General features: G+C 38.6%; 1 protein-coding gene and 1 non-coding gene across 2 annotated transcripts in view; both read left to right on the top strand.

The window, feature by feature from the left end:
- Serpinb7 (serpin family B member 7) overlaps positions 1 to 21,151 on the top strand; it is a 40,252-nt gene extending 19,101 nt beyond the window's left edge. Inside the window, exons 2-8 of the mRNA XM_070028615.1 lie at positions 4,607 to 4,792; positions 11,849 to 11,899; positions 12,478 to 12,594; positions 15,544 to 15,661; positions 17,401 to 17,543; positions 19,024 to 19,170; positions 20,674 to 21,151. Of these exons, the coding sequence (XP_069884716.1) occupies positions 4,625 to 4,792; positions 11,849 to 11,899; positions 12,478 to 12,594; positions 15,544 to 15,661; positions 17,401 to 17,543; positions 19,024 to 19,170; positions 20,674 to 21,072 (1,143 nt within the window). The 5' untranslated portion in view covers positions 4,607 to 4,624 and the 3' untranslated portion in view covers positions 21,073 to 21,151. The remainder of the gene's footprint in view (positions 1 to 4,606; positions 4,793 to 11,848; positions 11,900 to 12,477; positions 12,595 to 15,543; positions 15,662 to 17,400; positions 17,544 to 19,023; positions 19,171 to 20,673) is intronic.
- On the top strand, positions 6,111 to 6,217 carry LOC138832742 (U6 spliceosomal RNA). Its single transcript, XR_011373672.1, has one exon. It is a non-coding gene; the product is annotated as a U6 spliceosomal RNA (small nuclear RNA).
- Positions 21,152 to 26,754: the final 5,603 nt, after the last annotated feature.

Below are 26,754 nucleotides of genomic sequence, written 5' to 3'. Positions count from 1 at the left end.
TATTAAATACCAATGAATAAACTTTCCTGGTAAAATTTGATTTACTAAAGCATTATCTATTTTAACTACTTGACACAGAAGCTATAGCTAAATTCCCACATTTCTTTTAATCCATTTTCTAAAGGGCCTGAACACAGTTTCACTTAATGGAATTATTTCAAACTATCATGATGATCACCAAAGGAAACAGGGAGTGTCTTAGTCAGAGGCTTTATATTTCAGAGTAATGCAGAGAACTCTCTCAGACTCACCCAACCAGCTGCAACTTCCTCTATGAAGACAATAAGGTAAATACGTCCCAAGTTCTCAACTTGAAGGGTAACTAGACAGACAGACTGAGGAGAGAAATGAAGGAATTGTGGCTACCTCTCTAAATGAGGTGTTAAACTCATAAAACTATCAGAATGGTCTCACCCTATTTGCTGCTTTACCGGTTGGCTTCTCTGTGACTAATTTTAAGCAGCATCATGAAAAACAGCACAGAGGAGGGTGCCGGTCACAAATTTTATGTTCCAACTTTTGACAGATAACTAGGGAATTAAGTACAAATCTGGATTCTGTTGTTGCTATGTTCTTATTTAACTCACTGCAGCCTGGGATGTACTGATTCTTGGGAGCAAGATTCAACTCCTTTAATTGCAAAGTGGGATACTCATTTAATTCAAGATTGTTAAAGTTTGCAATTATTTTCTGAAAGAAATGAAAAAATTCTGAAGATTCTCCTGTAGAGTAGCAACTATCTTTTCAATATCCATTTAACTTATTGATAAAGATAAAAATTGTACACATTAGTATTTACCCCTTCTAATACATAATTTTAATTCAGCAAATAGAAAAGCCTTTCTTCAATAATTTTCTGTGAGCCATGGTTAATTTTCCTTGTACAGTCAGAATTAGCTTAACGTTAGGTAATATTTTCATAGAGACTTTGAGGCACATCTTATCAATTGTGTAGCATTAGAGATCCTGAAATATTATCATTAATGGCACATTTTATTAAGTTTGTGTTTTGGTTGGTTTTTATGTGTTTTCTTTTAAAGGTCCTTTTCTTTTTATTAGACTTTTCCAACAAAACGTCGGTGAAAATACATTTGTTGTTTTGTTTGTTTGACAGTGTACTGACAATAGAATGGAAAAGTAGAATGTTTCTTAGGCTGAAATACTATAAATTTCCTAAAGGCCGCCAACTACTTACTTGTATATTAAGTTAACTACCTATGCAAGAAACATATAAATATATTTTTAGTAAAATGAAATTTACTCTTTAGTAATTTTGGCTTCAGTTTTTATTTATTCAGGTTTTATTTATGATTAGAAAAGAATTTTCCTTTGTTGTTCTGTCTTTCAATGATATGCTAGCTAATGGAAATCACATCTGGTGGTCTAATATAGCTTATTTTCCTTTTTCAAGTTTTGTAGTTATCTAACTTAAGTTCCAAGTCATTTGGCCCTTACTAGTATTTCTTTGAATATATTTTATTTTTGCTGAAACATTTTCTATATCTATTTAGTTATTTGTTCTTATACAAGTGGCTAAAAAGTAAATCATTATTTTGGTTCCATGTTGATGCTTGTTCATCTGTCACTTGATGGAATTTTAGGGCATCAAGTCATTAATTTACCATTAGATAAAGTTATCTATCTTCTATTAGGACTCAGACTTTATAATAGATGAGAACCTACATTTTAGAAAACTATAGGGCACTGTGCTAAGAACCACAAAACAATTATGTGAAGTAGAACACATTTTTGTCATTTACTTTCAGCATGCATGAACCTGTCTGGAGAAAAGTGTTTAAATGGATAGAATGTAATGCTGTCTATCATTCTGAAAGTTATTTGAGAATTTATAATTGTCTAGGAATGTCTTGGCTCGTGTTTTTCTGTAATTATGTTCATTCGTATTATGTTCCTGCCATAAAATTTATCCTAGGCAAAAAAAAAAAAAGATTATGACTCTTGAATGAACAAAATCCTGTGTAGCTCTTCTTCTCTTCAATCTGATGACAGTTTGGTGGAAAGTTACCAAGCAGATTAAAAGTTTAGAAAATGAAGATTTGTGGTTGCCATTTAGATAGTACTTAAAGAATGATGTTGAAAATTAAGAAAGTCATTTTTAACCCTCGGGATAAATTAGTAAAACATAACTTCTAAAGCAACAAGAAGCATTGAGCCTTTTCCAAATAAAAATGTGCTGTAAGATGTGTGTTTGGAGTTTGGGAGATGATACCATCTAGTAGCTTCCAGACTCCATCAATCTGTTCAAGCAAGTCCCCAAACAAGATCCTAAAATCTTTCTTTTTCAAGGTGCTAGCCCCCTTCATTTTCATGTATTCAAATAGACCCACACTCTTCTACCTAATGATTTTCATTATACATATTAGATAGGGTTACTTAGACCTTGCCTATGAAGTTACTTCCTCAAAGCAACTAATTTCACTATCACAGTGTGTGGTTTCCACTGATCAGCATAAGGCCTTGAAAACTCTTTTGAGGGAAGAAAATCCTGCACACAATTCCTCCAAATTGGCATACATATATTTATGTTATTTTCTTAATACTTTAGTATTTTAGAAGTGAGATTCTTTTTCCACAGTCACTGCCAGCGTGGCTCGGCGTGCAAGGCTGGCCTGTACCTGCCAGCTCCCACCTCAGCCTCAACTTCTGCTGTTCTTCCCCTTGGCTGCTCTGGAGTTTCTCCTGTAGCACCAGTGGCAATGGCCACAGCTCCTGGCTCTGGATTATTTGGATTCGCTATTAAAACAATATAATACTTTTGGAGATTTTTTTATTTTCTTGCTTGACATTGCTGGGGTTTGCACCCAGGGTCTTACACATGCTAAGCAATCTCCCTACCATTGAGCTACATTTCAGGCCCCGAATAAGAACATAGCTATTGTTGTTTGAAGTAAAGATATGTGGTACCTTTTTGAGGAATGCTGCCAAGGAATGGGAGTTGCACTGAACCGCAAATGGCTCACCCCGAAAGATACTAATTTGTGGTCTCTCGGCTCAATGCTCTTCCTGGGCTTGGAATTCCAAAGTGCAGACAATGAAATGCTTGGGAATATGCTTTCTGGAAATGTCTTTTAAGAAAGAATAGGTTCTTACCACTTTACAGAGAATAATGAATTCAAGATCTTCAATGTATCAAATCTACTAGAACAGCTGTTCCTTAACTTTTTAAGCTCAAGCTTGAATCTGACAAAACTTGAAGACTTACTTTCATCAGTTCGTTCTTTTGAATTGTATGTATCTCTCTTCTTGGCATCTTCTTTGTTTACTACATTATGTTTTTCCCACCAGAGACTTGTTATAATGGTGTATTCCTTTTATCAGGCAATGGGTTGAAAAGTGTATGGTTTACCCTTGAGTATGCTGTAAAAAGATCATCTCACTGAGCAAGCTTGAACTCAGATGCACAGAGAAATTCAATACTTGGCCCAGATGGCACAGTTATTGGGATGTTGGTTGTCGCTGGCTTTGGGCACCTTGAACACTTCTGATTCCTAGATCTTGTTGCTTGTCATACTCTGTAACATTCAAGGGGAATAAATTTGCATACAGCACTCATGCAAGTTGATGGATTCTGAGGCATCTGTACATGTGATATTGGGACCAATACGTGAAAGACTCATCATTTGTCAGTCCTCAGTACAAACATGATGTTATCAAGAATTCAAAGAATAGTGTTCTTCTTTAATTCTAAATGTGCTACTACTTTTCTACTAGTGAGCAGAGTTAGTGTTGGCATATCTTGAGCACATTGACCATACATATGATGATAATCATATTTTTCATACAAAAAGGTAGTCATCTATAAAAGATATTCAAATATGTATATTATCAGAGTGCATATCTGAATTGCTCAAGAATGTGTACAGTAGAGAAAAGGGTGAAGAAACAATGTGTTAAAGTTTCAAATATTAACACTTTATTAAATCACTATTAGTTTAATATTTTATTAATTTAGAAAACAAATTCACAGCACCTTCTGTCATCTGTGCAGTGCTGTAAAAACTTTTGCTCTATTCCAATTGAGAAAGCTGAAATGATTTGAGAACATACACCATTTAGTCCTCATACTGTGGCTTTGAAAACTCAAAGACCTGAAAGTCTAGAAATTTTTCTCAAGGAGAATAAAATATATATCTTTGATATGAATAGGAGAATTTAAGTAGAAATATTTTGCTGAAAAAATGTGAGAAAAATTACTATATCTCAATATATATGTGTATATGTATATGTATACACATATGTGTATATATATTAGGATATAAATGAATATATACATATATACGTGGTATATATATATATCACGTATATATGTATATGTGTATATATATATATATATATATATATATATACCACGTATATATGTATATATTCCAGAAAATGTTAGTTTTAGACTACTGATACCAAGGGTGCTGAACCCCAGGAACTTTGTCTTTCTGTCCTATTAGTTATTTATTTCCTGTTACTACATGATTGCTTTCCATGGTGAAGAAATGAAGCTTTTGAATGATCAAAAACCAAATGATTCTAAAGACCACCATAGGCAGAGCAAACGTGCTGTGAAGTAATGTGGTTTTCCATCGCCTTCTAGGCTGCAGTCCACTTCACAATGGCCTCCCTTGCTGCAGCAAATGCAGAATTTGGCTTCGACCTGTTCCGGGAGATGGATAGCAATCAAGGAAATGAAAATGTGTTCTTCTCCTCTCTGAGCATCTTGACGGCGCTGGCCCTGGTTCGTTTGGGTGCTCGTGGCGATGGCGCACACCAGATCGATAAGGTCAGTCTCAGCTTTTGCAATCACTCACAGGACAAATCCTTTTTACCAAGAGTTTTTCACTGTGGGGTCCCTCTGTCAGTGGAGGATGATGTCAGGATTGGAGGGGGGGGTCACATCTTCACACATCCTTATGCATCCTGCTTCATGTATGACTGAAACACACAGCTTGCAGTATTTTTGTTCTTTTTGTTTTGGGCTAAGGCTCGAACTCAGGGCTTAGTGCATGCTAGGCATGTGCCGTACCATGAAGCTACACACCTGAGACCTTGTTTTTAAACCAGAAAGCAACAAGACTCCTTGTAGCACTGGAACTTGGATTCTTTTCCTCCATATGGTGGTTCCCGAAGTGTTTTTCCCAGATCCACGTTCTCAGCATCACTTGGAAAACTTGTTAGAAATGTAAATGCATGGCTCCACCCCAGGTCCTCTGAATCAGAAACTATGGGTGTGGGGCCTGAAAACTGGGTTTTCATAAGCTCTCCAGATGTACACAAAGGTTTGAGAACCACTGCCTGGGAAGATGACAGCAGATATGAGAGCTAGAGAGATACTAGTGATGTCCTAGTTTGGTACTGTTTGGTTTGCGGTTCTAAGTGTTGGACCCTTGCACATGCTAGGCAAGTGATCTACCACTGAGTTAGCTACACCTCCTGAGCCAAATGTCCTAGTTTAAAGGCTCATGATAAATGGACAGGAATGACATAATAGGAGATACCAGATGACAGGAGACTAGCTGATTAGTCACCATCACTATCACCTTCTCCGCCATCTTCCAAAAGCATCATCGTGTCCCCTAACGCAGCTATGTGCATTGCAGTGGCCACTGCTTCCTTTTCTCAGGAAATTGCCATGCAAGTCTAGCAACTCAACTGCAATAAGATACTAGATGCAGGCTGCAGGCAGAGGCTGCTGAGTTATCCTTCTCTTCCCCAGATCCTGTCCATTGTTTTAGTTCATTGATAGGTGCTACGAGCTGGGCCATCTGTAACATGTCCCATAATACTTGTCAAAGATTATTTGTGTCGATACATTATAAAGATCCTTCTATTTTCCCTGCATAGCCCAGTGTTCAGTGTGTGTGTAGCAAGGGGGCATCTTTTGTGTCTTTTTTTTAGTGCTGGTCTTGGGGTTTGAACTCATGACCTGGGTGCTGTACCTGAGCTTTTGTGCTCAAGGATAATGTTCTACCACTTGAACCACAGCTGCATTTCCAGATTTTGTGTGTGTGTGTGTGTGTGTGTGTGTGTGTGTGTGTGTGTGTGTGTGTGTGTGCTTATTTGGAGATAATAGTCTCATGGACATTTAAGAAATTATTTTAGTGTTCGCTTCAGCAGCACATACACGAAAATTGGAACGATACAGAGAAGATTAGCATGGCCCCTGCCTAAGGATGACACATAAATTCATGAAGCATTCCATATTTTTTCAAATGTTTTTTCTTTCTTGCGATTGTTTCTAACACATTTATACGATGATTTCTTTGTTACTTTGTATGTCCCTCCCCCACGGTATAACTCCTGCTTTCACTGTATTTGATGTTGGTATAATTTGCGGAGGGGAAGGGAAAAAACAAACAGTTTAAATAGGGAGACAGGTGACCCATTGCAACAATGAGATGTACAAGTCATTATGTCAAAAAATGAACACAACTTTGGCTGGGGGTGGGGGGCGGGGGGAGGATGGGAAGGGGAAACAAAGGAGGAGGCTACAATGCTTGATAAGAAATGTACTCATTACCTTGCCCATGTAATTGTAACCCCTCTGTATAGTATTTTCACAATAAAAAATTAAAAAATATTTTATTGTCAAGGTGATGTACAGTTATATATGTAGGGTAGTTCAACAAGCGATATTCTCATGGACTTTTCTTCCTGGGCTGGCTTTGGTCTGCAATCCTCAGATCTCAGCCTCCTGAATAGCTAGGATTACTGGCATGAGTCACTGGTATCTGGCTAGTGCTGTCACTTTTGAAAAAGTGTGCTTGCATTGTCATGGTAGATATCCCTTTAATGAAGGTTGTCTTCTAAAAACAGATCCCTTGTAGTAGCCCTAAAATCTACCTATATTCTCCTTGTCATGAATTTTCTTGGCTCATCTCTTCGCTCAGACATTCTCTCAGAAGAGCCAGCTTATTTACTGGATTAATCAAGAATCAGCATCCTGATTCAATAGAGTTCAAAAGAACCACAAAGGCTGCTCACTATTTGGTGAAAGAGTTTATCTCTCTCTCTCTATATATATATATTTATATATTTATATTTATAAACTCATCTGGTCAGGCTCATATACTTTTATTTAGCTCTAATAATATTGTCTTTTTGGAGCTAGTTTTAATTCAAGTGTGGAAGTATCACTTCTTCACCTTATTGGAGAGAGGGACTTCTATGTCCTTTCCTATAACATTTTCATTGAAATACATTGGACCATATTTATATTTTTTCTACATCATGTGTGGACTACAGTTTCATTTAAAAGTTGAACATATTTTAGCTTTCTAAAACACAAATCTATTTTAATGAAAGTGTTTGACACTTAGCCATAGAAGATAATTTGATTTTACTATTTTTCAGAAGCAGTAACTTGTGGCATGAGCACATAAAGAGGGTAAAATATGTTTTACACCTTCTCTGTCTTTAATTTTAACCTTCATCCCCATCCTAAAATACTTATATTGCATAGATCCATGATGTTTTACCATCATATGATTGTGTTAACTAGTTATTGGAAAGTGATGAAACTGATTACCTAGGAAATATGAAAGCATAATACTCCTCATACTCCAAGGAATCTGATGGAAAAATTTAGAAATAGAGTACTTGTGATAAGTCCTTTTCCATTTTATTGAATATTTATCACAGATGAATAGTTACTAGTGTCATTATTGCATTTTAGATATGGGATTCTTCCTTGTTGAATCTTAGAAATATTTAGGTAAAAATGAACATGCTTCCCTTTAATAGTGCAGCATTTCAACGTTCTAAAAGCCTGCTAGAAATATTAGAAAATCAACAAATTAATGTCAAAATGGATTAAAATTAATAATAATCAAAGAATGACACCAGACCTGAATAACTTTAAAACTTTGCTCACAAGCTTAAAAGGGAGGTCCACTGAATATTTATGTAATTTTCTTGTATTGCCTAAGTGTACCAAGAGTTAACTCAGAAAAGATATTTGCATGTTGTAGTCCTAACATCATTTCATGGTATTTGTTCTCAAATATCATTCCTTTGTTCTCAATACCATTTGATCTCAGGTAACAATGTATGCAATAGTAGCTTTAGGATTTTTTTTCTAGAGCTCTGTAGGATCTTTGCTTTTTTTTTTTTTTAAATTAGCTAAGCATCTGCTTTAGGGTAAGTGTTGGCCAAAGAAGAGACTTCTTTCCCCTTCTTAGACTTCACATCAATTATTTTTGACAAGATTAATTGTCTTTGACAAGCTTTGAGTAAAAGCTTCCAATCTCTGAGGACCAAATAGCAGTCCAATTATGTCTTATTTTATATATATATACAAGTTTACAAAGCCGTTTATGGTTTATTGAAGACAACATTAAACCATAATCAAAGATAGCTTCCACTGTGATAGCAGATTTCCGTTGGTTAAACTTTTGTTCCTCACTTGTTTCAAAGCCCTTCCTACTCTGGGCCATTAGTATTAGGAAGGAAAGGTATGAAGGAATCACTCAAGTTCAAGGCGAGTGCATACTAGTGGACTATGGCTTCTCTTCCTCCCCTTCTTAAACTGAGATGACTAAGGATAGTAATAAATTCCACTTTTTGTTTTTTTTTCCATTTTGGGGAACACTGAGAGATAAACTTCAGTTATTTTCTAACCGATATTAAGAAGACACAAGAAAATACAAGGACATATTTCATTATATAAAAATTCATGCTTCAAATTTCTCCATTGTAATAGAAAAATAAATAATACCATGAAGAGAGCAGGTCCTTGAGTTTTCCTCTCCTGATGGAGTCTCAGTCACAATGAAACTGACTAAAAAATAGAGGCAGGAGAATCTAAATCACCTTGACATATTTCCAGATCCTTCTATCAATTGGTATGAGATGACTACTATATTTCTTTAGGACACTGAAAACCTGTGTTTGGTTAAAGGAAAATAAGAAAGTATGCTGAATTCTTCATGTCCTACACAACAAGTCAGAACGAAGGAGATAAATGTCACCCAGGTTGATCTGCGAAGTCCAGGCTGTTACTTGTTGCCTGTAAAGACATTATCTGTGAATGTTAAATAATTACTAAATTCGCATGTGAGATCTGCCTTGTGGACTCTGCCATATCACTCTTTCCATGCCACATTTTATTCCAGACTAACAAGAGGTGGAAATTGAGGATAAGTACAATTCCAGGTAGCCCGTTAACTCTGATGGTGACACAGAGCTTGTAAGTTTTCTTACCTCCTCCAGAGCCATTCCACTTCAGTCTGTAAAGTGATGCTGTTCATTTTAGGGCATGAAGCCTTACGATGAAGTTACCGAGACACAGAAAGTAGCGTTGGCTGGTTTAATTCAATTTCCACAGAATGTTTAGTCACCTATATGCAGAATGGCCCTCCCCATCTCAAGTCTTGTCTCTCTTCCTTGAAGCTGTGGTCAAATAGAGCACACATGACCCATTAGTAAGGCAAGAAATAACTTCACATAAAATGTAGTTGTGACTCGAAGAGACAATCATATATCTTTTTTGAAACAGTCATATCTTGTGTCAACAGAACAAATCTATGACCATCTGTCAACGCTGTAGAACTTTCATCACAGTGGTTGTAGGAGCAGAGTCTGAATGAGTCCATGGCTGTTTCTGGGTCTTATCGATGGACAAGTGGCACATGTTCTCCTTGCCCGTCCTAAGTGGATGTCATCAGGATAGCACATTTTATAACTTCCTAATTGAGGATGAGTTTTGCATTTTAGATCTCATAGGTTCTAAAGGAATCTAGAAAGAAAAAGAATAAATCGAGATTTGACTATAGGAAACATTATTAGAAAAATGAATGGAGAGCCATATGGGAAAATAAAAAAAACCTCTTAAACTGCTTCACCTTTCAAATAATGAAAGAATCTTAAATGCCTCTCAATTTCTGACTGAGCTCCAGAGTGAATAATTCCTGGATAGTAAATGACTACTTTTCACTACTTGTGTCACGGTAATTTATACTTCTCCTGTCTTCTACTTGATTAAAGACATTTGCAAATCAGCTCTTATAGCTGTTTATAAATAAAAATATATGAAGTGTTCCAGTGTGATTAGATTGTGGCTCTAGCATTCTTTTTCTTTTAAATATAAACCCATCTAACACCAACATCTTCACATTTAAAACGTTTAACTTGTTATAAACACTGTGTTGAATTAAAGTGAGAGAGGGCAAGAGTCTTTTGCCATAAGTCACTGGAACATGACCTTGAGTCAAAATCTCTGAGGGCAGGACCGAGCGAGGAGGATGACAGAGTTAATGATAACATTTTGTAAAAACAAATGTTTTGGGGAGGAAATATTTCATAACTCTATACACATCGCCATGGGAAAATCTTCAGTCAGACATCTTCATCTTCTAATCACAGTCATGGCTGACATACAGAATGTAGTGCTTAAATTTTTGGAGGTTTCAGTCTGTGATGGCTTGTGCCTGCTGCCTGGGGCCTGTGATGAGGGCCGACATCCTTGGGGGTGGGAAGGGGAGGAGTACACAGTGGAGTGAAAGCAGCTCCCTTCATGGCAGCCGGAGAACCGTAATTACAACCCATGAAGCTGTGACTCCAGAAATGGGTTAATCCATTCATCCAGCCGGGAACCTTACTCCAAGTTTACTGTCCATGAGCGTGAGCTCTGGGAATCTTTCAGGCCCAAACTAATCCAAAGCATCTGTGTTTGGGCTGACCGCTAGGCTGAAGTGTTTCAGTGGAAGCAAAGCTTTATAGCATTGATGTAAACCAACACAAATCCCTGAATCCTGGTGATCCTGAGAGCAGAAAAGGAAGATGTGATGAAAATAAAAGCTAGATCATCTTTCCTAACAGCCCATCAGTGTGCACTTGTAGTCACAGAAGAATTGGAACCTGGGGCACTAGTGAACTTGAAATGAAAATGAAACACATGTTTTAGGGAAGAAATATTTTAAAATGTTATTTCATTGTAAAGATGCTGTACAGAGAGGGTTTCATTTACATGAGTAAGGTACACTTCTCACTGAACATTATTACCCACTCCATTGTTGTATTCCCACTATCCCTTCTCTCCCTCCCTACTTCTCCCCCCACGAAGTTGTAAAGTTCATTTCCAACATAGTGTCCTGTGAGTATCATTGTTACAATTGGTTATCTTTCAGCATTTTGTTTATTCCCTTCCCTTCCCCCAATCAGAGAAATGCATATTCAAGATGTAGGGTACCCGAATCAAAGACAGAGATTGCCAGGGATAAACCAATAGAAAAACAAAAATGGAATAAAATAAGAAGAAAGAACTAGATAAAGTGCATTGGTGACATCAAGGTTGACAACTAAAAACATAAGACCTCTTGTTTCCATATCTTGGAATTCATTTCAATTAGCTTCTTTTAGTATTATGGTCATATGTTCATAGCTCTTGAGCTGTTATGATTCTCTGTCAGGACTGACTTTATGCTTATACTAATCATTGCAAATGAGGGAAACCATAGAGCCTATATTTCTTTGGGCCTGGCTTACTTCACTTAATATGATTTTTTCCAAGTCTTTTCATTTCCTTACAAAAGGGACGTCATTCTTTCTGATAGAAGCATAAAATTCCATTGTGTAAACAAACCACATTTTTTGATCCATTTATCTATTGAGGGGCATCTGGGTTGGTTCCATATCTTAGCTATGGTAAATAATTCTGCAGTGAACATTGTTGTGCTGGTAGCTTTAGTGTGGCCTACTTTGAGATCATTTGGATAAATGCCTGGATCATAGGGGGAGTTCTATGTTGAGTCTTTTGAGGAAGCTCTTAATTTTAAAACATCTTGCTGACTATTCCCCAGTTCCTCTGAGTCTGATTGCTTTACTTGTGGCCTGTTTGCAGATGCTGTACTTTAACAACCCTTCAAGACAAGGAAACTCTTCTAATAACAAGGTAAACATGGATGTGTTCTTCATCTGTTTGTTTTTCTAATGATGTGTTCCTTAAAAAGAAAAAGAAAATGTGAGACTAAATTGAGAAAATGACTGCCTCATGAAGAATTTTAACTGTATTCCTTATATCTTCTAAAAGAGGCTGTTTCAAATTCTCAGATTATAAATTTTTCAAATACAGTTTTGGACAATTTATTAGGTCATATTAATTTATCAGAATTTTGCATGTATACTGGCTAAATATTGGTAAGATGTCACAGAACTAAATGGTCAGCTTTATCCTTCATTCTTCACAGCCAATTTACTTAGGAAAATTATTTCATTGTATACAAGGAAAGCTCATTGTTTCTTAATAATATCTTAATTCTAAGTTGATTTATTTCAATAAGCTCTTTATCAGATGGGCATTACTCATAAAGCCATTGATTATGTATGCTGCATCTTTGTTGCTTTTGTAATATACCATTATATTCCAATTCTTTTGTAGTAAAATATACATGATTTGCTTCACATGTTAATGAGAGTAAGCATAAATTAATGATAGTAAGGATAAATTTTGGTTCATCTTTTTCTAAACAGCCAGGACTCCAGTCTCAGCTGCACAGAGTTCTCTCTGATATAAATTCATCTCACAAGGATTATGAGCTCAGCATTGCTACTGGTCTTTTTGCAGAACAAGTGTTTGACATTCACAAGGTAGGTGAAGGTGTACATCTTAGAAGAGCTTTTCCATCCTGGACCAGAATCATGTTCCGTCCATTATGTGAATAAAGGCTTTGCCTTTCTACTGAGCCAGACAAAAGGGATCTTTCCTTGATGCTATGAATTGGTTCTCAAAGGTCTTTAAAATTTCCTCACTTCTTCCAGAGATTGACTTCACTCTGAAAAATCTGGGTCTTCAAAAGGGACAGGTTGTGGGGCTCCAAAACAGAGGAGAACTTCTACATTGGCCATGTTGCTGAGTTATAATTGTTAGTGGTAGGATGAGTTTTAGGAATTCCAGAACATTGAGGAGAGACCCCAAAGTAAAATGCTTTTGAGCTTCCAGTCTGGAGATTTTGGGGGTGAGCAAATTAACAGTATTTCTCTCTGGTGTTGATTATGACTCTATTTATCAAGGCATCCTGTCTAATCAAAGATCACTTGAGCCTGAAAGGTGTTTTTCAAGCCAACACAGCCAACCTGTTCTTTTCCACATACACTGCTAGGACTACCAGAAGCTGCTTACCTGATCAGGACAATTAGCTGCCACAGTGCCCCTGTGTTTATCTGGACATTTTCTTTCCCTTTTATTTCTCCATACTTCAGACAACTATCTATCGAACTCTATCTCTGTGACATTGCTGGGTTAATCTCCACCCAGCTCTCTGTGTTCCACCCAGCCATTACTGTTCCCTCTGTTACCCACTCAAATTCTTTGCCCCACCCTAGAGCCACTCCCAAACCCGTTGGGACCTTTCCAATTATGAAGCATTAGGCCAGCATTTGTTTTTCAGGCCTCCCAAATGATTTCCACACAAGTTTTACAGAGGGCATCTAAGTATCCTTCACAGCACACGGCTGCACCCAGAGGTACCCTGCACTCTTCTACATTGGTATTGACTTGTCTATCATGCTACTTTGGGTGTTTTTCCCCAGTATTGACATTAAACTCAGGGTCTGGTGCTTGCTACAGAAATACTTTACCAACTGAGTTTTACACCAGTGCTTATGTCTTTTTTCCTTTCAGGTATGGTCTCTGACTTTTGGCTGGATAGTTGTGGACTCTAATTCTCCTATCTCTGCCTCCTGAATGCTTGGGATTACAGCATATGCCTAATATGCATCACCATGACCTGGCCCTCATTCTGCTATTCATAGTAGATTTTCATGTTCATGTTGTCTGATACTCATAGTATATAAAAAATAAAAGTAAGAAGTGGCACTGTGGCTTCAAGTGGTAGAAGGCTAGCCCTTAAGGAAAAGAGCTCAGGGACATCACCAGGCCTTGAGTTCAAGTCCCAGGACTGGCCATAAAAGAAAGGAAAGAGAGAGAGAGAGAGAGAGAGAGAGAGAGAGAGAGAGAGAGAGAGAGAGAGAGAGAGAGAGAGAGAGAGAGAGAGAGAGAGAGAGAGAGAGAGAGAGAGAGAGAGAGAGAGAGAGAGAGAGAGAGAAAGAGAGAGAGAAAGAAAGAAAGAAAGAAAAGATGTAGTCAGATGCACAAAGGGCACAAGAAAGATAAGAACTGATCAAAAACACAGAATGTGAGGTTACACATTTTGCCCTCCCAAGCATTTACAAAGGGAGTTTTCTATAAAATGACTTTTATTTTAAATATAATTAATAATATCTATACATCATTGTTTAACAGTTTTAGGTATGCAAATATCTAACCTCCTTGGTTAAATTAATTCTTATTGCTTTTTTGTAACAACTAACTGTGAGATTGATTGTTTGATTGATTGTTTTCTGGATTTCTTTTTGTTTTCAGAAAGCTTATTGATATGAGTGTTACAATTTTATGTTGATTTTGAATTCTACACCTTGACTAAATTTAGTTTTGGTCTACTGAGGCTTGAAGAAATCAGGGTCTAGGCACTGTCCTGAGCTTTTTCCCTCAAGGCTGGTGCTCTGCCACTTAAGAACATCTCCACTTCTGGCTTTTTGCTGGTTAATTAGAGATAAAAGTCTCATGAACTTTTATTTTTTTTTGGCCTGGGATAGCTTGAAATGTTGATCCTCAGGTCTCAGTCTCCCAAGTTCCTAGAATTTTAGGCAAGAGCCACTGGCACTCAGCACATATATATATATATATATATATATATATATATATATATATATATATATATATACACAACATGTATATGTATATATATATACAACATGTATATGTATATATATATATATATATATATATATAATATATGTATCCATGTATTCATGTCGAAGGCCTTGGTTGTGAGAGAGGACTGTGGGTGGTATATTTGAGGAACTGCAAGGAATTAGTTGTGGCAAGAAAGCAGAGTGTGACTGGGAAATAGACTAGAAATAAATGATATAGGTGAAAATTAGCAGTCTGAGATCAAAGGCTTGCCCTTTATCTTAAATACACTAAGCCACTTTGGGGGTTTGTAGCAGGAGGATTGTAGCTAAGATGCTATCAGATTATTTACAATGAAACACACAGCCATAAAGTCCAAGCAATGGGTTGTAGCCATAATCACTGGTAACATCCCTCAATCTATTTCAGGTGAAGTTAAAAGAGTGTGCTTGGGGCTGGGAAGGTGGCTCAGTGGTAGAGTGCTTGCCTTGCATGCCTGAGGCCCTGGGTTCGATTCCTTAGCACCATATAAGCAAAAAGAAAAAAGCCAGAAGTGGCGCTGTGGCTCAAGTGGTAGAGCACTAGCCTTGAACTGAAGAGCTGAGGGACAGCACCCAGGCACAGAGTTCAGTTCCCCCCCCAAAAAAGAGTGTGCTTGTTCTACAAATTCAATTTTGAGCTTACCCATCCCCTTTCAGTGTCAGCCAGTTGCATGGACTAATTTTTGAGGCAAACTTGAGTCCTTGAACAAAGCAGAAGGAATTAAGAGACAAATTCAAAAGTGAATTTCTTCTATGTTGGTTGGTGGTAATTTGTAGGCACAACAACTTTGTTCTTCTTTCTAGAACTACATTAAATGTGCTGAGAAACTATATAATGCCAAAGTAGCAAGAGCTGACTTTACGAATGATATAGAAGACACCACATACAAAATTAATAAATGGATTGAAAATGAGACACATGGTAAGTGCAATGCCTTGTTTTTCTACAAGATTTGTCAGTCATATGCGAATATTTAGGACTGTCAACTCTAATGGTGAGAATTTTTGTAGACCTAAAATGCAGCTGCTTCTAATCCAAAGGAATGATTACTATTAGGTAAAGTTACTTTAGTATTTGTCTGCAGTATAAATTGAGTAATCAATGTTTGCAGAACTTTCTCATTTATCAAATTAACCTATTTAGTGATGGTATTGTACCTTTCAGACAAGGGACAACTATTTGTTTGTGAAATCATCTTTCCCATCTAACAACCGGATTCTAACCTTGTCCTGGTTACGCTTGAAAGAAAGAGGAAAATCTGTTCATCTTTTGTCTTGTTAATCAGCTGTTTCCAATGCTAGTTGTTATTTTTTTGGGGGGGGGGGGTCCGGTCGTGGGGCCTGAATTCTGGGCCTGGGCCCTGTCCCTCAGCTCTTCAGCTCAAGGCTAGCACTCTACCATTTGAGCCACAGCGCCACTTCTGGCTTTTTTTCTTTTTACTTATGTGGTGCTGGGGAATCAAACTCAGGGCCTCATGCATGCAAGGCAAGCGCTCTACCACTGAGCCACCTTCCCAGCCCTTAGTTGTTATTTCTTTACGTCAAGATTGATTCTGAACATTGAGCTTAGTTGGGAAATAGGAGATGTATAATTTATACTTTTAAGTGCAAAAAATTAGCAAGGTTCACTTAGTCCTGGATGATAATAATACAGTATATTCAAATTCCTTTTTGTTCACTTTGCTCTCATCACATCACTGGTGGGTTACATTAGCCATTATGTTTCAAATATAGCACTTACAAAAAAACCCTCATAAAACTATTACTTTTGTAACAACTGAATGGAATCTTAAGTAGTTTTTAAGGATATTAGATTACTAATACTGTTTCCTTTTGAACTAGTTTTACATTGTTTTCTCTCATGCAAGTCTATATATGATTATGATCATTTTGCTAAACATGCATAAAATGCTTATATGGAAACAAAACTTCGCATTATTTTGGGGAGATCTTTCCGCCCCCTTCTCCTATGGCTTTCCACTTAAGTAGACACTCCTATCCACACGTAAGAGTCTACACTCTGCATCCTCACCACTGACCAGCCGACACCCCTCTGAGCCAATGGTGTGTCACAATTGCTTTCTTGGTTGTTGAATCCTGCATGTTACACCATGAGCCTCAGTGATGGCATGAATTATGGCTTCGGCTGTTGCAACGCAAGCACCCTGTGTAGTGCAAGGCATCTAGCAAAGTCACATCCATCTAGAATCAGAGGGGCGGGATTAATGCTTTCAACCTGGTGGAGGTAAATGACATTGGACTGGCGGGTACCACAGGTAACCTCTAAGCAGTACTGGCAATCCTGGGCCTAGAAGCCCGGCTTGTGAGGCTGGCTGCCTGGGGAGGAATCCTAGTGCCATTGCTTTTTTGTTGTGATTGGATGAGTTACTTTATCTCTCTGCACCTCCATTTCCTCAACAGAATGTGGTAAGAGTGCCTCAGAAATCTAATGAGGCTTAAAGAATTTAGATACATTCATTGCTTACTAATAGTACCATCATTAGTATAACTATAGTGTGGTTAAGAATAAAAACTCATGCCCATTAATGGCTTTTGGAAATATATATATATATATATATATATATATATATATAATATATACATATCTTTTGAAATGTATGTAAAGAAATGACTCTTTTCCTTCAATTTGTGTTTCAAAAGGGAAAATAAGGAAGGTGTTTAGTGACAGCAGCATTAGCTCGTCTGCGGTCATGGTGCTGGTCAATGCTGTTTACTTCAAAGGCAAGTGGGAGTCGGCCTTCACCAAGAGTGAAACAGTCAACTGCCGATTCCGATCTCCCAAGGTATGTGGAAGTTCTGCTCTGCAGGCACTTGTGATCTTTACACAGGCAAAATAACGACCTCACCATTTCTTTCTGTCATTTGTGTCACCTCTCCTGGAGTAATGCACTAGCCCCATCTTTTCTCCCTCTGTTTAGTCCTCCCTCCTGCCCTTCTTCCCTGTTTTCCTTCCTTCCTGCCTTCCTGCCTTCCTTCCTGCCTGCCTGCCTTCCTGCCTGACTTCCTTCCTTCCTTCCTTCCTTCCTTCCTTCCTTCCTTCCTTCCTTCCTTCTTTCCTTCCTTCTTCCCTTCTTGTCTTCCTGCCTTCCTGCCTGCCTGCCTGCCTGCCTTTCCTCACTCCTTATTGCCTTCTCTTCCCTTTTCTCGCCTTTCTGCCTTCCTGTCTGCCTTCCTTTTCTCCCTCCTTATTGCTTTCTCTTCCCTTTTCTCACCTTCATCTCCTCCTCTCTCCTTCCTGCCTTCTTTCTTTCTGTTCTTCCTTTTCCCCTCCTTCCCTTCTTCCTCTTCCCTCCCCTCAACTTCCCTTCCATCTCCTCCTCTCTCCTCTTCTCTTTCTTACCTTCTCTGTTTCATATTTTTATTTCTTCTTTCATTCCCTTCCTCCCTCCTTTTATTTCCCTTCCTTCTCTTCTCCTTCCATCTCTTATCCTCTCCCCTTCCTTCCTTCCTTCCTTCCTCCCTCCTTCCTTCCTTCCTTTCTTCCTTCCTTCCTTCCTTCCTTCCTTCCTTCCTTCCTTCCTTCCTTCCTTCCTTCCTTCCTTCCTTCCTTCCTAGCACACATACACAACATGAATGATGAGGCACTCCTGTAATCCCAGCTATATATGAGGAAGATGTATGAGAAATAAAGCACTTGATGTGCTCTAAGTGTTCTACTTCTTGAAGCACTTGGTTAGTTATTTAATTAATGTATTTATTTTACTAGCCTAGTTCTTATTTTACATCTTATTTTATTTTGCCAGTTTGGGGTTTGAACTCAGAGTCTTGCACTTGCATGACTTGCTTGTTTGGCTGGTGCTTTATCACTTGAGCCAGGCCTCTGGCCTGGATTTTTGCTATTTTTGGAGACAGAATCTCATAGATTGTTCTTTTGTGGTTGGTTTCAAACTGCAATCCTTCTAGTCTCAGCCTCTCTAGTAGCTAATATTCCAAATGTGAGCCACCAACATCCTGCACTTTGTCACTTATTATAAGGACATTTTCAATTAAAACCCTAAGTGTGAGGCAATGTTCCAACAACTGGACATACTAACCCGCCCCCCCCCCCCCGTTCTCACACTCTTCTGCAGAGGGGAACTGCACCCCCTCCAGACATAGAACGGGGGCAGGTGGAGGCACATAGTGACCATAGTGATCCATAGTAACCACACGTCAGAAGAAATCAACAGGACTCCGTGACCAAGAGCACGGGAAAATACTGCCCCTGGTGGACCAGTCAGATGAAATGGGATTCTCAGTAACTGTCTGTGGTCTGACTTGCAGTGCTCCGGGAAGGCGGTTGCTATGATGCACCAGGAGCGGAGGTTCAATCTGTCTGCTGTTCAGGATCCGCCCATGCAAGTTCTTCAGCTCAGATATAATGGCGGCATCAGCATGTATGTACTGCTGCCCGAGGAGGACGTGTCTCAGGTGAGTTCCCACTGTCCTTTCCAGTGCTGGGAAGAAAAAGGACTTGCCATATGCCAGGCCATGCACTCTGCATTCCATGTATATTACTTTGTGGTAGCACATGATTGTATTATAGTATATTCTTGGAGGAGACAAGTGATAAAGGAAAAGGAAACTGATGGAACTTAGGTAATAGATCTGGTAGATACATGTAACCCAATATGTATCTGTGAATATGCAGGCAAATACACACAAACATTTCAGTTACACTAAAAGTTACAAATGTAATTAAAATGTTGACTGTACTGTGATCTGGAAAATAAGGAAATGCTAGTATAGAACAATTTGGAAATACAAAGAACATAAAGAAATAAATGTTTCTGCTAACCAAGGGTATTATTTCTACCCAGGTTTTTCCTATGTTTTGAAAATATATATTTAAAGATTTGAAATTTACTTTAGTTTTGTGGTTGCTTGTTTTGTTTGCAGGGCCTCATACTTTCTAGGCAGGTAGTATACCTCCAACCCATTTTGCTTTGATTATTTGTGAGGAGGCTTTACCCCCTCCTCCCCTGTCCAGCTTAGAATATGATCTTCCTATTTATGCTTTCTGCATAACTGATAAGTAAATGAAAAAACAACCAGGTTTTTCTGCTATTAGCCGTATGCCCCAGGAATCACTTTGCACATTCTCTTGATTTTCAATGTCTCATCTGTTGAGTAGAAGACTCAATTTGAATCCAAGCTTTCTGATGAATGTGATTAAGAAACATGAATATGTTAAGAAATATTGATCTCCCAAACTCCTACTGCTGGGGTTCTGGGTCATTTTCCTCAGTCTATCTGGCTTTTCATAGCTTACTCCTGTCAACTGTACAGACACGACTACTTTCTGTGTATTTTATGATGGGTAAAATGGTTAGAAAGCACCAATTTAAATAATCACTGAGCTCTTTTTGCTCTTTGACAATCTCTGATTCCTATATTCTTTTGCCAACTAACAATAATTATATGACTTTGTCTGAATCTGTTCATATGTATGAGGAGAAGAGATATGTCCTAAAGGGCAAATGAATCATGCTTCAGTATCCAAGAGTAAATTAAATATGTGATTCATTACAAACCACTCAAGCTAGTTACTGAAATAATTTCTCACAATTTTGAGGAGGAGGATATTCTGGAAAATCGTGTGTGTGTGTGTGTGTGTGTGTGTGTGTGTGTGTGTGTGTGTGTGTGTGTGTGTGTGTGTGTATTTGCCAGTCCTGGAGCTTGAACTTAGGACCTGACCTTGAGCTTCTTTTGCTCAAGGCTAGCACTCTACCACTTGAGCCACAGCGCCACTTGCAGCTTTTTCTGTTTATGTGGTGCTGAGGAGTCGAACCCAGGGCTTTTGTGTATGCTAGGCAAGCACTCTACCACCGAGCCACCTTCCCAGCCCCTGGAAAACCATATTTTTTTGTAGTTTTTGTTTCATTCTTTTTCTTTCCCATGTGATTCTAAATTACCTTCTGCTTCTCCCTACAGATTGAAAAGAAACTGAGTTTTCGGAATCTAATGAACTGGACCAATCCAAGGAAGATGACTTCGCAGTATGTGGAAGTGTTTCTTCCTCAGTTCAAGATAGAGAAGAATTACGAAATGAAACGCTATTTGCAAGCCCTTGGGCTGAAAGATATATTTGAAGAATCCAAAGCTGATCTTTCCGGAATAGCTTCAGGAGGTCGTCTTTACATCTCAAAACTAATGCACAAGTCGTACATAGAGGTCAGTGAAGATGGCACGGAGGCCACGGCTGCCACGGAAAACAACATCGTGGAGAAGCAACTCCCGGAGTCCACTGTGTTCAGAGTGGACCACCCTTTCATGTTTGTCATCAGGAAGAACGACATCATCTTATTTATTGGTAAAGTCTCTTGCCCTTGAAAACTCCAATTGGTTTCTATTAGTCTCTGTCACACACGAGACACAGAAGCAATTTGTTTCATTAAAAAGTACATGGTGTTGCCTTGGTGTTTATTTCTTCCTAACATGGGTCATCAGATGATATTGGTGACTTGACTCCTCAGCGGCCCTTGGTTGATGGGCTTGGTCTTTGCTTCTCGAATTTCTACTCTGCTTTGCGTCATCTGTTACTAATTTCTTTGACTTTTTAACCCACCATCGTTGAGACTATTTTATCCCATGTTCTGTCTGAGAATTATTGTGCTTGCTGTACTAGCAATGAGACTGTAGAGGTGGCCCTGGCAATGACATTTGACTTCTACTGTTATTGAAGACATTCTAACTTCATCATAAATTATCAAGGAAATAAGCCCTACTGCTTCTTAAACGTAAATGTGAAGGATATCACATTTATTTCCTTGCTGACTTAAGAAGACATACAAGTTCATTTGAACACATTTTGTTCTTTTAAACTCAGTGCATAATCTATGTTTTAAGAAAACATAAAAGATTGAGGACCAACCAAAATGTTTTATTAATAATGTTAGGTCAAAATCCTTTGGGCCATCCTTGATAAGACTTAATATGTACATAGTTTTTCAAATATTAAGTACTTCTCAACTGTTGGTAGTTGTTGTTTTTATTAGTTCATATACTCTAAAAATTACAAGTTTTCCTATTTATCGTAATAAAGAAATACAATGTATCTCTTCAGTGTGATTGCACTCCTCTGACTAATTTTGAGCATGTATGTTCTATATGAAGCAAGCAATACTGGGAAAGAATAATTTTGTAACTTTAAGTCTGATTTGCTTCGATGTGGCTAATTTGGTTTTACACACGAAATTACTTATAAAGATGTGGAAGTTGTACAAGGATTTGAGGTTATAAGGAAAAATATTCACAGATATACATATTTATAGGAAGTCACAGGCTATTTTTACAGATGTGCGGAAAATATATTGAGGGTCAGTAGACTATGCTGAACTTACTTATGAATTATAAGCAATAGCAGCTCATAGGTTTATATTTGATTCATAAAATGTTTTTCTTGAAAAGCATTTTCCTGAGAACTGTGGAAGTTACTGGTAGCTTACAATGCTCAGCAGTGGACCTGGAAGATACTTGATGTTTTTTCAGCAAGTGTTGTGGAATTCACCAATATGGTATAAATGAGTAAATCTGTCACAATATAAAAGATGCAGAAAGTCTCCTGACCAAACAATTCTATAGTATATGCCTATTGTATGCCATAATCTGGAATACCTATTCTGCCTTGGTGGGAACTTGGTAGGAGATAAATCTAACTGGTCTGCAGTGCTTTGCTTGGAGGGAGAACTTGATCATCCTGGTTACTATTCCTATCTATAACTCTTCAAAACCAGTGTAGCCCCCAGGGAAGGGGGGACAGGAGCATGTATTCTGATGGCAACAATAAAGTTCACATTGGTAGGGACATGTGCTGCTGACAGGCTTCTCTGGGTAGCTACGGGGAGATTCAAAGCCTCCAAGGTTTGCTGTGAACACTGGAAAGTGTGAAAGTGGGGGAAATGACATGGGTAACTGGTCAGCTTAAACTTTTATAATGGAATAACTTTGACCAGGTGATTTGTTTTTTAAATAATAGAACTTTTTGCTCACAGCTCTAGAAGCTAGAGAGCTCAAATCAAGGGACAAGGGGATCCAGAGGCTGATGAGAAACCTTCTCCTCAGGGAGCATCTTTCTGCTGTTTCCTTCCATGACTGGAGCTGCACAAGCCACAAGGCAGCTCCCTGCCATCTCTTTTACACCAGCACTGGTCCTGTTTATATGCGTGGAGGTCCTGGGGTCTAGTCACCTCCGAAGAGCCCATTATTGCGTGGAGGGTTTAAGTTCCAGTGCATGGATTTGGGATGAGTATTAGACCAGAGCAATATAGATAAACTCAATATAAACGTTCCCCACACTTTTGACAGGTTGATCTCTTCATTGTGTTTACCTCGTGTTTAAAGAGTTCCATTCCATTCATGGAATGTCTATATGTGTTATTCTCACCTAGTCTTGGTTTGGGGGATGTCGCACAAGGCTGACACAGCTTCTGAAAATGTGACCCACATGGAGTAAGTTTTCATCTCAGTGGTAGCAAAGGCAATAGCTGTGTAGCTCCTTCCATTGAACCACATTCATGTTGGATTTGTTTTTGTATTCCCACATCCCTAAAACAACCTGACACATCAGAGACCCTCTGAATATCTTTAAAAATTAATATAATTGTTACTCCATAGGATTTGATTTGGAAAGGAAGGAACGCTCAGGGGTCGTTGAAGTTGCTGACCCTGTAATGAAGTTGTTTTTACATAAAGATGACTTCAAAAATCTTTTCTTGCTTATTAATTGGGTATATAACTGTAGGGCTCTCTTACTCAAATGATTTCAGTCTGTCATATCGCTTTAATAATTGCAGATGCCAGCAATATATTTAAGTAACTTTATCCAAATTCAAGAAGCTTATAAGTCCAACAAAGCTAAACATTTCTAAGGTGAAACACAGCGTCCTCTTCATGCCCACTACACTTTCTTGAGTGCTCACTTTTAGTGACATATTCTCTAAAGTTCAAGTAGAAAGCAGCAATCCCAGTTTTGTACTTCCCTTATTTATACTGGAAATGTGAATCGACATTTCTGCCCCAGGTGTGTTGAATATCCCCGCCCTTCTACAGGACCAGGAGGAAGTTGTTTTCATGGCTCTTTTCATGCAGAGAAAGAACCTTCTGCCATCACTGCCACCTTCATTGCCATCATCATCATCAGGATAAAACATCTGCACATTTTTCATCCCAATGGTCACTAAGGCTTGTGTTCATTATTGTCATCTACAGTTTATAAGAAAAGTGAAGATCAGAGAGGTTAGCAACTGCCCCAGATCCTGTGTGCTCTTTCCGTTAGAGCATGCTGTCACAAACTTTAGAACAGATATCACTTCTAGACTGGCGGTGTTCAGAGGCCTCTTGTGTCTCCCCACCTCACATAGCTCCCTCCTACCTTGGCATGATTACTGACTGACCAATTCACTCTACTGATCTCAGACTTTCCTGGAATACCACACCTCTTATAAACTTGAGCAACTCTGTAATTACATAGCAATATGTTCTTAAGTTTAGGTTGTTTATACTTTTAGATGATTTCATTAGCTTGGTATTCTTTATTACAATAACTTTCTGAAAGTTTATATAATCATGATCTCAATAGTAAAAATCTAAGAAGTACTCCTGAGAATTAATTCTGACAGAAGGGACACTTATTCTCTATTCCAATGATAATTCTTCTCCAGAATTGTCCATATATATTTACAGAAGAACACATTCTATTCATCAAGAAACAGAGCTAATAATATATGTATCTTTATCCAACTGATTATTGTTTGTTTGTTGCAGTAATGAGGTTTAAACTGAGAGGTTTCTGCTTGCTAGCCACATGCTCTGCCACCTGAGCTACAGCCTCAGCCCTTTTTCTATTTAGTTATTTGGGGAATAGGATCTGTCTCTCCCCTCTCCCCATCCCAGGTCAGCTGGTCTACTTGGACTTTGATTCTCCTGTTTATGTCTTCCACATAGCTGGCATGACAGGCTCTCCCCCCAGGTACCCTTCCTGTTTATTGGTTGAGATGAGCTGAGGTCTTAGTAATTTTTTTGTCTTACTGGCAAACTGTGATTCTACTGATTTATAAGCATAAGGAGGTGCCTTTTCTTCCTATGGTTCTGAAAGGAGAAAGGGACTCCTTATGGTAAGACCACATAAAAGGGAAAACTTGTAGTTGCTAGGTGTGGGTTGGAATATTAATGAGAAAGTCATAATTCTTTTCAAAGCTATTAATTTTTGGAGCTATTAATTAATGTCTTGCCAATACCCAAAGGTCTTATTAGCAACTCTCCCAGTCTAGAGGTGTGATTCTAATAAAACGGCTCTGGGAATTCCTACACATAAAAGGGTCAGCTGAAATAATGTGACTGGCTGATGTTTCTTAGAGACCAGAAAACCAGAAATCCTTCAACTTACTTGAAAAGCTATGGCTCTCCTCACAGAAGTAAGAGCCTCTGAGATGCAGCGGTCCCTGTTCAGCCTGTTGGCAAATGACTAAGACAGTAGGAAGGCGTGGGTGAAATGTAAGAACTAGAGCCAGCTGTGGTTTGTGTCTCAAGGAGTTAGACATACATATAAGGATGCATTTCTATTTCTGAGAACTTGTGAGACAAGGGCCCCCTGGGCCCCTAAACACAACTTAGAGAATTTCCTTCCATTTGGTTTTACGTGTGAGTTGGGAGAAGGGTGGTAAGAGGAGGTTGCTCACTTCTTCACTTCCACTCTGGAAGCTTCCCTTTTTGGTTACTGAAAACACTGCTACTCACTCAGTGCTTGTTAGTTTGTGGTCTCCTTAGTGTACCCCTCGGGCAGCAGGCGGGATACCCCTGTGCCTGCCCATGGAGGGACAAGTAACTCACTGAGCTCTGCATTGGTGATAGATCTCAGGGGGACTCAGGTATTCTTTTTTTTAAACCATTATTGTTATTGTAAAGGTGTTGTACAGAGAGGTTACAGTTATATAAGTTGGGTAATGAGTCCATTTCTTTTTGAACAGTGTCACTCCTTCCCTTCTCTCTCCCAGTTTCTCCCTCCCATCCACACCCACAAGTTCTATAGCTCATTTTCAACATACTGTCTAGTGAGTATCATTGCTGCATTTGTTCACCTTTTTCCTTGCATTTCTGTGCCCCTCGTGCCCTCCTCAAAACAGATAAATAAGCAAGATGAAAGGAAATGAAAACAAAAACAGCAACAAAGAGAATAAAAAATCTCTTGTTTTCATTTCCTTGAGTTGATTTTGATAAATACCATTTTATGTAGTCAGGTACAGATGGCTATTGCTCCTTTGTGACTCCTAAGAATATCCCCCTTCATCTCACTCTGTGTGAGTGCCTAGAGCTCTGCGTAATGTATCATGTCCCAGTTCCTCAAAGGACTAAACACAGAGCTTCCCTATGGCCTATTCCCTATGGCAATTCCTCTCCTGGGTATTTAACCAATAGAACACAAACAAGGCCACACTAAAGTGACCAGCACAACCATGCTCATTGCTGCATTGTTTACCATAGCCAAGATATGGAATCAACCTAGATGCTCCTCACTGGACTAATGGGTCAAGAAAATGTGAATGGGTCCAGAAAAAATATATATGTATGGGTAGGTTATGGGGTTTGAACTCTGGACCTGGGCACTGTCCCTGAGCTCTTCAGCTCAAGGCAAGCACTCTACCACTTTGAGCCACAGTGCCTCTGGTTTTCTGGTGGTTTATGGGAGATAAAGAGTCTCAGAGACTTTCTTGCCTAGGCTGGCTTTGAACCACAATTCTCAGATCTCAGGCTCCTGAATAGCCAGGATTACAGCTGTGAGCTACCAGCGCCCGGCTAAAATGTGATACACACACACACACACACACACACACACACACACACACACACACACACACACACACACTGGAATTCTAGTCATCCATCAGAAAGAATGCTATTGTACCATTCATAAGGAAATAGAAAGATGTAGAAACTGATGTAAGCCAGAAACATAGGCTGCATGGTTTCCCTCACTTGTAGTAACTAGAATGTGCCTATAGATTAGATTAAAAAGGA

The sequence above is a fragment of the Dipodomys merriami genome, unplaced genomic scaffold, assembly GCF_024711535.1.
Source record: "Dipodomys merriami isolate MVZ:Mamm:240054 unplaced genomic scaffold, mDipMer1.0.p SCAF_2, whole genome shotgun sequence".
NCBI lineage: Eukaryota > Metazoa > Chordata > Mammalia > Rodentia > Heteromyidae > Dipodomys > Dipodomys merriami.
Note: the sequence above shows the minus strand (reverse complement) of the source record. Positions and strands in the feature narration are given on the sequence as shown.